General features: G+C 58.5%; 1 protein-coding gene across 1 annotated transcript; it reads left to right on the top strand.

Annotated features, from left to right (window-relative positions):
• The first annotated feature begins 1,897 nt into the window (after nt 1-1,897).
• LOC124525620 (histo-blood group ABO system transferase-like) lies at nt 1,898-2,863 on the top strand. Its single transcript, XM_047098121.1, has 2 exons — nt 1,898-1,956; nt 2,176-2,863. The coding sequence occupies exons 1-2, from the start codon at nt 1,898-1,900 to the stop codon at nt 2,861-2,863; spliced, it is 747 nt and encodes a 248-aa protein (XP_046954077.1).
• Nucleotides 2,864-11,090: the final 8,227 nt, after the last annotated feature.

The raw sequence follows: 11,090 nt of genomic DNA, 5'->3' as shown, positions 1-11,090 counted from the left end.
ACCGTCGTGTGCGGGTGCCTGCACACGGCAGCAGACAGACACGGGTGCTGACGCGTGCGGGGATGAGTGAACGGACACCGGGCCGCGGCTCCCATCTGTCGCTGTAAACAGCGGGGCCCGCGTCATGCGGCTCTGGGACGGTCCCAGTGAGTCAGCGCGACGTGAAGTGTTATTCCTCACCCGGCACAGTTTGAGGGCTGAGAATTCAGCAGGGGACGGGACGGGGTGTGTGCGCATGGAGCTGACCGGAGCGGGTGCCGCTCGAGCCGGGCACAGACGCCAGAAATACGTCGCTTGCGGGTGTTCTCGTCGGCCCTCCCTCTCCGGCTGGGGACGTGGTGGCCGCCGGCCTGCGGCAGAGGGAGCAGCGGGAGGGAGCGGAGTCCACACGGCCCCCAGGCGAGGGGCAGGGGCAGCACAGAGCTGACGCGGAGGGGCAGGGAGAAGCGCCCGGGGCCTGCAGCCTGCCCGTCTGGACACGCGTGTGGGCTAAGCAGGTGACCTCTAGCCGGTCAGTCCTGGAGCCCCGACACCGGGGCGTCCGAGGGCGATGCCGCGGAAAGCCAAGCACCCTTTTCCCACTTTGATGCCGACTCAAACGCCCAGGACCCACCTGGGAGCCAGGGGAGGTGGAGGTCAGCGGTGGGATTATGGGGTGTCTCCGGGCCCATCACTGTTCTCTTTCTCATTTCTACATCCTGTAGGAAACATGCCAGTAACTGGAACAAGGTATCACACACGATGTCTGCATAACACCCTGTTCTAGATTATCTGAAACAAGGTCCTCTACAATTAGGGTCATGGCAGACGCTGGACCCCGGCCAGCACCCCGGCGGGAGACACCGTGGCTGGCGTGCAGGGTGTGGGGCGGCAGGGCCGCCTGGCAGGGGCGGGGATGTTGGGGGACGCACATCTCCCCCGGAAAGCTGCTGTGTTACTTGGGTCTCAGCCCTCCCCGCAGTGTCTACATTTTGTATTCCACCTGAAACTGGCCCAACCTTTCGTTCCAGAATTTCACATGGCCAGTAACAGCCGGGACAGAGGAGTGAGCGCACAGGTGGGCAGGTGGTGGGCATGTCCTCAGAGGAAACCAGACTCCCCGAGTCGAGCTGTGAACCCACAATCACATCGGCTGGGTCTGGACTTGCCCCTGGTGACCTGACTGGTGGCTGGGCAGGGGTGTGTGTGTGTGACTGTGGGTGTGTGTGTGTGTGTGTGTGTGTGCATGTCCCCTATTGACACGGAGTGCCCACCTTCCCTGTGGGAGGGGTTTCTGGGCCAGGCACCGGGAAGTAGCCTTAGGGCCTGCTCAAAACACTGTCACCGAGGGGCTCACCGCACTTGCCCGATGACGGGGGAGCTACTGTGTGCAGGGTGGGGAGCAGCGAGCCCCCTCGAAGAGGGACCAGCCATGGGAGGCGGTTGGAGAAGACTTCCAACCTCTTGGGGTTGGGGAGATACAGACCTGGACCCGGAAGCTTTCACGCTCGGGTTCAGTGCTGGGGCGCGAGCAAGCCCCCTCTTCCTCCAGGGGCCCTCTTTGGCCTCCCCTGGCCACAGGCTGGGCCTGAGTCCTGATCTGGGGGAGATGGGGGGGTGACCCCTCCTCGGAATACCCGCCGTTGGCTGAGGGCCCAGTAGCCTTCAAGGGAGGGCCCTGCAGGGGCAGACACAGTCCTGGGGGGCCAGGGACCGACCACTGAGCCAAGAGGGGCAGGTGGCCGGCCCCGCAGGTTCTGCGAAGTCTGCGAGGGCACGTTGACCAGAGCTGTGCCCGGAGGGTCTCGACTCCCTCACAGCAGGGGGGAACCTGCAGGGGATTTGCCAGGGGCGGGTCCTGCGGGTGGAGGGGGTCTGCCAGGGGAGCTCGGCACGGGGGTACGCTGCTGGCTCCAGCATGCTGACTCGAGGCTGCACGGGTTTCCAGCCTCCTCCGCCTCAGGCTCGCTCCCCTTTGTAAGATGGGGCGCTGGTGGTCCCCCGTCCCCCGGGGCAGAGGTTAGGGAGGCGCCGCGGGCACACTCGCCCAGGACAGGCCAGGACAGCGGCTGTTCCTTAAGCAGCCCAGGGTCTGCCTCCTCGATAAGGCGCACAGGTCCGCGGCCCCCGGCTTTGGGCTCCTGCCGCCAGCCTCTGGCAGCGACCCTCCTCCCGCCCTGTCCCCTGTCCCTGTAGATACGTGGCCTTCCTGGAGCTGCTCCTGCAGACGGCGGAGAAGCACTTCATGGCGGGACACAGGGTCACCTGCTACGTGTTCACCGACCGGCCGGGGGATGTGCCCCGCGTGCCCCTCAGGGAAGGGAGGCAGGTGGGGGTCCTGGAGGTCCGGAGCTACTCGCGCCGGCAGGACGTGTCCGTGCACCGCGTGGAGATGATCTGCAACTTCTCCCGGCGGCGCTTCCTCCACGAGGTGGACTCTCCGGTGTGCGCGGACGTGGACGTGAGGTTCCGCGACCACGTGGGCGTGGAGATCCCGTCCCCGCTCTTCGGCACCCTGCACCCCGGCTTCTACGGGGCGGCCCGCGAGGCCTTCACCTACGAGCGCCGGCCGCAGTCCCAGGCGCACGTCCCCAGGGACGAGGGCGACTTTTACTACGCGGGAGGCTTTTTCGGGGGGTCGGTGGCCGAGGTTCTGAGGCTCACGTCGGTCTGTCACCAGGCCACGGTGGTCGACCGGGCCCACGGCATCGAGGCGGTGTGGCACGACGAGAGCCACCTGAACAGGTACCTCCTGGACCACAAGCCCACCAAGGTGCTGTCCCCCGAGTACCTGTGGGACGAACAACTGCTGGGCTGGCCCGCCGTTGTGAAGAAGCTGAGGTATGTGACCGTGCCCAAGAGTCACCGGGGCATCCGGGACTGATGACGGGCTGGCCTAGTGTCCGTCAGGGGTGCCACCCTGACCCAGCCGTCAGAGCGGATGGCCTGTCGCCGCTCCCTTTCTCTGTCCGGTCGCGGGACATCGCCGAGGCCCGGCGCCGCCCGCATCGGGCACGGGCACAGTTAGGCTTGACCGGGGCCTGCCGGGGGGCGCGGCTCCAGCAAGACCCCTTGCTCTTCGGGTTCCTGGTCAGAGTTGAAAGGTCGCTTGCAGCCGCGGGCAGGACGTGAAGGTGAGGCCGGATCAGGACCCCCTTGGCTGGCGCCTGGCTTCCCGGCAGCCTGGGGCACAGCCCGCCGCCCGCTGGGGCAGGACAGCCCCCCCACCCCCTGGCCTCCCTCAGTCACTGCGGTGTTGTGGGTGTCACGCTTGCCCTGTCACTGCCACTAAAATGTTTCTGGCAGATGACGGGAATTGCGGGTTGTCCCGGAAACCTGCCTTGTGAGCTTCCTCGAGGCCCCGGCCAGGCCTGAGTGCTGCAGTCTCTCCGCCTCGCGTCTCCCTTCTCACATCAAGGACAGGGCGGTCCGCGTTGCCACTGCTATTTCTCCGTGACGTTGGCCAACTGTTACAATTTCTGGGTCACTTGCCGCCGTAAACGGCTCCAATTTTATGTCGGATGCTTTTTATGTTTATTTTTTTATTTTTTTTAAGGTTTATTTATTTTTGAGAGAGAGAGAGACCATGAGCTAGCGGGGAGGGGCAGAGACAGAGGGAGACACAGCATCCGAAGCAGGCTCCAGGCTCCGAGCCGTCAGCACAGAGCCCGACGCGGGGCTCGAACCCACGAACCGTGGGCCGAAGTTGGACGCTCAACCGACTGAGCCCCCCAGGCGCCCCTAAACCTTGATAATGTTAACCATGTCCAGGTGTCCAATTCAGTGGCAATAGGTACATTCACTGTTCTGCAACTGTCCCCTCCGTCCATCTTCACGACTTTTTCGTCACCCCAAACCCTGTGTCTGCCCACTAGACCCTAACCCTCCCACACCCATCCCCCTCCCCAGGCCCGGCACCCACTGCTCCTCCCACCCCTCTGAATCTGACTGTTCTCGGTCCGTCATGAGCGGGGTCCTCCAATATCGGTCCTTTAGGGACTGGCTTATTTCCCGTAGCACAGTGGCCTCAAGGTCTGTCCCCGTGAGCCTGGACCTGCCCCACTTTTCCCCCAGAGGAGTTGCTCAGCTCTGTCTTGTCTAACCTGAGCCTCCTCACTCCCCTGTGCTCCCCTCATCTTCCTCCTCAGCCTGAAGGACCCCGGGGCCCCGTCCCTTGGGCCTCACCGATCCCACCCCATCCGAACCGAACTGTTCAGTCCAGATGCCAGACACACACCCCTGGGGGCCTCGGGCCTCCCCTGCCCACCCGTCCGTGTCAGGTATCTGCTCCTCCCGCAGGTGTCCCCATGTCAGGAGAGAGACACCAGGTCCAGACCCTTGGTGTCATCTGTGACTTCTTGCTGGCCACCAACTCTCCCAGTGGTGAGGTGGCTACCGGAGGGCACTAAATGTTCAAGACATTTCAAGGCATATGTTAGTCTCGGCTGCCTAAGGCAATGGCTGAACCGAGCAGAACGACTGGAAGAAAGGCCGAGTGGTGAGGAGCTTTAGGGAATAAGGACCTAGAACCTCTGGCCCATTATTCCTGAGCCTCTAGGACGCTTGCGTGCATGGGCTGGGTGCATGTTCAGGAAAGACCTGAGAAGGGCCCCGGCTCTCCCCTCTGGTGACTGTCAGACTCTGCAATTAGGAAGTAAAGGTCAAGGCAGAGTTGTAAACAGCCTGGGTGGTGTGGAAGGTGTATCCTGATCTTTGCAGACCATCTCCTCCCCATCTGTAAAGACTGGAGGTTGTTTTCTTCTTTGGGGGGAGGGCGGTGGTTCCGCGTGTTTAAGGAAATGTCTGCCCAATGAGCACTACATTCACAGAACAGACACTTCGGTGACCACACACGACAAGGCATACAGATTTTACACAATTAGTTCAGAAAAGTCACTACAGTAGCAACTACTGCGAGCTGTGCCAGGAAACCCTGGAGGGGAAGACTGATATTTGAGTTGTACATTATACTATTCAAAATGTCAATTTTCAACAAAAACATTTAAAAAATTTTTAATGTTTATTTGAGAGACAGAGAGACAGAGACAGAGACAGAGCGCAAGTAGGGAGGGGCAGAGAGAGAGGGAGACACAGAATCCAAAGCAGTCTCCAGGCTCCAGCTGTCAGCACAGAGCCCGACGTGGGGCCCGAAGCCACAAACCATGAGATCATGACCTGAGCTGAAGTCAGACACTTAACCAACTGACCTACCCAGGTGCCTCCCCCAAAACACTTTTTACAAAAAGTTTATTTATTTTGAGAGAGAAAGAATGAATGGGGGGCAGAGAGAGAGGGGGACAGAGGATCCTACGTGGGCTCTGTGCTGACGGCAGAGAGCCTGATGCGGGGCCAAAACTCACAAATCATGAGATCGTGACCTGAGCTGAAGTCGGATGCTTAACCAACTGAGCCACCCGGGCACCCCAACTAAAAAACACTTTTGAGGTGTGCTAAGAAACAAGAACATGGACCCCGTAGACTGTTGAAAACAAAGCAATTGACAGAAACCATTCCTGAGGAAGTTCATCCATTAGACTCTCTAGACTTACTTAAAACCAACTATTTCAAATATGCACAAATACCTAAAGGAAACCATGAGAACAATATCCCCCAGGGAGAAGATAACAATGGTGAATGCATTAGGAAGTGTCCCCTCCTCTCTTTTTGAGGAATTTGGGGACAAGTCGTGTTAATTCTTTGTCAGATGGTTGGTAGAATTAACCAGCAGTGAATCCTGTCACTGAGATTTTCTTTGTTGGAGGGTTTTGATTCCTGATTCAATCTCTTACTATAGGTCTATTCAGATTTATTATTTATTCTTGAGTTGCTTTTGGTAGTGTTTTTATTTCTAGGAATTTATTGTTGTTTTTTTTTTAGAGCGAGAGAGAGAGAGAGAGAGAGAGACGGAGAAGTGGGGCTCACTGGAACTTGTGTTTTACCTGAAGTGGGGCTTGAGCTCACCTGATGTGGGACTTGAACACACAAATTGTGAGATCATGACCTGAGCCGAAGTCAGTCTTAATGAATGAGCCACCCAGGCGCCCAGAAATTTACCCGTTTTATCTAGGCTGTCTGATGTGCTGGTGGAAAACTCTGTGTGGTATCGTCTTATAATCCTCTTTATTTCTGTAAGGTTGGTAGTGATGTCTCCATGTTCATTCCTGATTTTAACAATTTGACTCTACTTCCCCCCCAGCCCCGATCAGGCTAGGATGGGGCTACTATTATAAACAGCAAAGAGAAAAACCAGAAAATAACCAGTATTGGTGAGGATGTGGAGAAATCAGAACCCTCGTGCCCTGTTGGTGGGAAAGTAAAATCTGCCACCGCTCTGGAAAGCAGTGTGGTGTTTCCTCAAGCATTAAAAATGGAACCGCCATAGGATGCAGCCATTCCACTTCGGGATACACATTCAAAGAATTGAAAGCAGGATTGTGAAGAGTTATTTGCACACCCAAGTTTGCAGCAGCACAATTCCCAGCAGCCAAGAGGCAGGAGCACCCGCCAGTGTCCACCTCCACCAGTGGGTGATGGATGAACAAAATGTGGTAGGAACGTGCATTGGTACATCACCCAGCCTTCAGCGGGAAGGAATTGCTGACACGTGCCATGTGGGTGAACCTTGAGGACAGGATGCTAAGTGAACTAAGCAAGTCACGAAAACACAAACGTTGCATGGTTCCACTTCTATGAGATGAGGTATGTAGAATGGTCGGCCTCACAGAAGCAGAAGGAGCAGGGTGGTTTTGGGGAGCTGGGCAGGAGAGGGAGACCGGGAGTTGTTGTCCACCGGGTATAGAGTTCCAGTTCTGCAAGATGCAAAAGATCCGGGCATCGGTTGTGCACCACTGAATACGCACCGTGATACTGTGCTTCACGGTAAATATATATTTGGTCTGCGCCCCTGTTTCTGGCACAGATTTCCCCAATTTCCTGAGTGATGTAAACCGTGACACTGACTTCGCTGTGTTCATGGGTGGCTTTTGGACTCTACCTGAGGGGGGAGGCTGGCTGCTGGGGGAGCCAACCCTGTGATTAGATGGCTGGAACTTTCCATCCCCTCCCACCACCTCCGGGGAGGGAGAGGGGCCGGAGACGGCGTTCGGTCCCCAGTGACCAGTGATCCAATCAATCGTGCCCGTGTAATGAAGCCTCCCCGAACGCCCATCCGACTGGTGAACACGTGGAGATAGCAGAGAGTGTGACATGCTCGGTTACTGTCACGGGGCCCGAGTGTGCTGGGCACTGGCTTCGAGGGTCCCAACAGACCAGGTTCGGCCACTCACCGCTGACAAAAGCCAAGGGCAGAGAGACACAGGAAAGGGTGGTGACTCAAGAAAGGATCCATTTCGGTGAGGCCGGCGCTGGGAAGACGGGGGCTGACATCTCAAGGTGCTGCAGACAGTCCTGGTGGTGGTTCTCTCTCTCTCTTTTTCTTTCTTTTTTTAATTTTTAAAAATTTTTTAATGTTTATTTATTTTTGAGACAGGAGAGACAGAGTACGAGCAGGGGAGGGGCAGAGAGAGAGGGAGACACAGAATCGGAAGCAGGATCCAGGCTTGGAGCTGTTAGTACAGAGCCTGATGCGGGGCTCGAACTCACAAGCTGCGAGATCATGACAGGTGCCCCCCCCCCTTGTGAAGTTTTATTTGTTTCCTAGGATTTTACATGAGGACAATCTAGGACAACGGTCAGTGGGTACTTGAGGTGGACAGTGAAGGTCGGGCCGATCGCTGTCTTGGGGTCAAACCCGCGGGGTCTTGCTGACGTCAGGGACGTCCGTCCCTGTTGCTTGAGGGTTAGTTTGGCTGCCCTCAGGGTCTTTGGCTGGCGTTACGAGATGAGCTGGGAGGAAGGACCCGATCGGTCAGGAAGCACAGATGATGGGCAGAGAGCAGGGGGGCTCCGAGCCTCCGCTCCACCTTGCCCTGTGCTCCCCATCCCTTCCGCCCGGCTGGTCCCGAGTGCTGTCCCGTGTGACAAACGGGCGATCTAGGAGGTGACAGGCTTGTCTGAGTTCTCTGAGCCGCTCCAACGTTATTCGAACCCGAGGGCAAGGTTGTGGGAACCTCCTCTCTATAACTTAGAGACGCGGGCGACCTCTCTGCCCGGCCGCTGAGTGACCCCTGAGTTGGCCGCACAGAGACTCCAGGGGCCACACACAACAAAGGAAACAGACCTCACGCGGTTCAGACAAGTCACAGCCCCGAGAAGCAAACAGTAGCAGCTTCACGGAGCAGCAATGATGAGGCTCGGGGAGCGGGGGCTGCAGAACTGAACGGTGGGCGGGTCGCCAACCTTCCACTGGAGCCAAGCCCCGCCCCCTGCAGGGCCGGGTCCTGGTGGCTGTCAGATGTTCCACCTGCTTCTCCGCGACTCCACGGCCGGCCGGACACAGCGACGTCACAACCTGGGTCAGAAAGACAAACATCTCTGGGCATCCACCACCACCTGAACTATTGTCCATTTTTGTAACTTGAGGTGGGCAGAGAGAATGGGGGCAAGGCCTTGAAGAGGGTGGTTCCCGGCCCAGACTTTGTGTTTGGGGGTAAACGCCACGCAGACGGGCCTTTGCTGGGCCCGAGGAGGGGACAGGTATGGGACCCCAGCCGCAGGCACCGCTGTCCCGGTGATGCCACCTCAGGGCGCCCGAGTCCCCCTGCCCCTTGGGAGCACTTGCGACCCTCCGCTCTGCCTGAGGGCTCTGTCCTGCCCCAGAGGCACCTCCTCTCCTGCCAGCCAGGGCCACGTGCCCCAGGGAGCGCGGGTACCCCGACGGCGCTGGGGACAGAGCCAGTCTGGTTAGGACACCGTCTCCCAGAAGCCCTGAGCTCCAGGCCGCCACGGTGCTCCCCCTCCTCCTCCGGGCTGCGTGGGCCCAAGTCCTCCTCTGCTCAGGGACCACCCTCTGTCCAGGCTCCACACGCTGGCACTTGGGGCAGGTCGTCTGGACCTTCTGGACTCGTGTTTCCTTGCCGGGAACATGGGCAGAGGCTTCCCTCCCAGACTCGCCAGAGGGAACACGGCCAGGAACATTGAGACCGTGCCAAGGAAGATGCCACGTGGGGGACCCCGTTGGGTCGTGCAAACCGATGAGGTCACGGTGGTCGGCACACAGCAGGCACCTGAGATCCCCGGCTGAATTACGGAAGGAGGGAGGGAAGGAGGGAGAGATGGAGGGAGGGAGTGAAACCACAGAAGCGGGGTCCACACCAGGTCAGGTCAGAGGGCGTCACAGCTCGGGCCCTGGAAGGGGGCACGGGACACGTCCTTCTGTCCCTCCAGCGCTGACCTTCCTCCACGTGGGACCTGCTGACCTCCTGGATCATCTTCACCTCCTCCGCAAACAACGCTGAGTGTTCCCAGAAGGGGGACAGCAGGCAGGGGCCAAGGAGGGGCTTCCGGAATCCTGTGCCCTGGGGGACTCTGGGACAGCCTTCCAGGTGGCCCTTTATGTCCTGCAGGCACCAGGCCACGATTCCACCTCATGTCTCAGGGAATGCGCCAACCCATCTAGAAGGCCCGTTACGTCCCCATGTCACAGATGGGGGCACCGAGGCTAATAGCACAGCCTGTGTCACTAGTAAGACGAGCTGGGTCAGGAAGCCTATCTCCCTGACTTTGGATTGTCCTACCAACAGGCGTGAATCTTGGCGTCCTGGGGCTCGAGTCCCTCCTCCTGGGGGATCCCACCACCAGCCGAGGGCCCCCCCACCCACTGAACTCAGGGGAGCAGAGCTGACCAACCTGCCTGGGGCCGGGCATGGGTCTGGGAAAGGGCCGACTGGGGCTCTGGGGGCTCTCCCAGTACTGGGCCAGCCGGTCCCCTGCAGGACGCGGACTTCTCGCTGGGGAGCGGCTGGGGCCTCTGCTTCCTCACATTGTCACCTGGGCTGCCGGTCCCTAGACCAGAAACCTGCCCGTCTGAAGGTGACCACCGCTGCCTCCCTTGGGTGTCACTTGCCCGAGTCCCTCCCCGGGACCCCCCGCATCTCTGACGCCTGCTCCCGTGGGGGTCGCCTCCCCTTGGACTGGGACGGGTCTGGCCTCCGTCCCGGGGAACGCACTGGCTTTGGCGCATTATTTGGCCCAGAGGCCTGTGAACCTTCTGGCCCTGGGTCGTGAGGGATGCTCTCCCCTGTGTGGTGTGACCGTCCAGCCTTCTGCATCTCCCGGTTTCTGTTTGGGCCACGGGAGGACCAGCAGTGTCCTCTCTGGCGTCAGGCTGTGGAGTCACGGCACAAACAGGGGTCTCCACCCCGAGACCATTGTCACCGAAGGGGCCTCCTTTTCCCCCCCTAATCTTTAATCCATTGTGATTTCAATATCAAAGGAGAAAAAGTCTCCTTCAAACGACCACAAAGTACAAAAATGAATGTGTCCCATCTGAAAAGTCGGTGCGGACCCAAAGGTATCTCTGGCGACATTCCACTTGAAGGAAACCTCCAGACTAGGTAACGGAACACGGAGAGAAAGCAGACTGGGGGTTCCCTGGGGCTGGAGGGGGCACGAAAGGGGAGTGAGGGCTCTGGGTACACGGTGACCCTTGGGGATCGAGATATTCTGCAGCAAAATTCTGTGGCGCGGTTCACAGCGTTGTGAGCGTACCCAGTGCTCAGGAATTGCGCAGCGTAAAATAAATAAAACATTTTATTGAAGATTAATATAGATTATAACTAATGAACAACTAACATAACAGCTAAAAAATAGAAGAGAAAAAGGATAAGGGAGAAGAGGAAGAGACATTTTGGTGGGGGTCGGGGTCAGGGATTGGAGAATGAATTTGAAATAAAATATAATAAACAAAAAATAAAATACGATAAAAAAAGCACCCTGTATAGGTCTTCAACCCCTTGGTTTTTGGCCGACATCCATGCGGGATCAAGGACAGTGGCAGGGGCGGGGAGAAGGGCGATGGCAGGAGCAGTGTTGGGAGCAAAAGCGGGAACAGTGGAACCAGCAGAAGCAGGACCCAGCTGACTCTGCTCAGGTGCCCGCTGTCCCCGCACAGGTCCCAGGTCCCCTGCTGGCTCCCGGGCCCCTGCAGGGGTCGCTCCAGATACCTCGCCTGCCTGCAGATACGCCGAGGCCCCTGATGCCTTTGGGCCGGG

Source organism: Lynx rufus, unplaced genomic scaffold, assembly GCF_022079265.1.
Source record: "Lynx rufus isolate CCGP_SWC_20201006 ecotype Redwood Valley unplaced genomic scaffold, mLynRuf1.p SCAF_44, whole genome shotgun sequence".
In the NCBI taxonomy this organism is placed as follows: Eukaryota; Metazoa; Chordata; class Mammalia; order Carnivora; family Felidae; genus Lynx; species Lynx rufus.
Note: the sequence above shows the minus strand (reverse complement) of the source record. Positions and strands in the feature narration are given on the sequence as shown.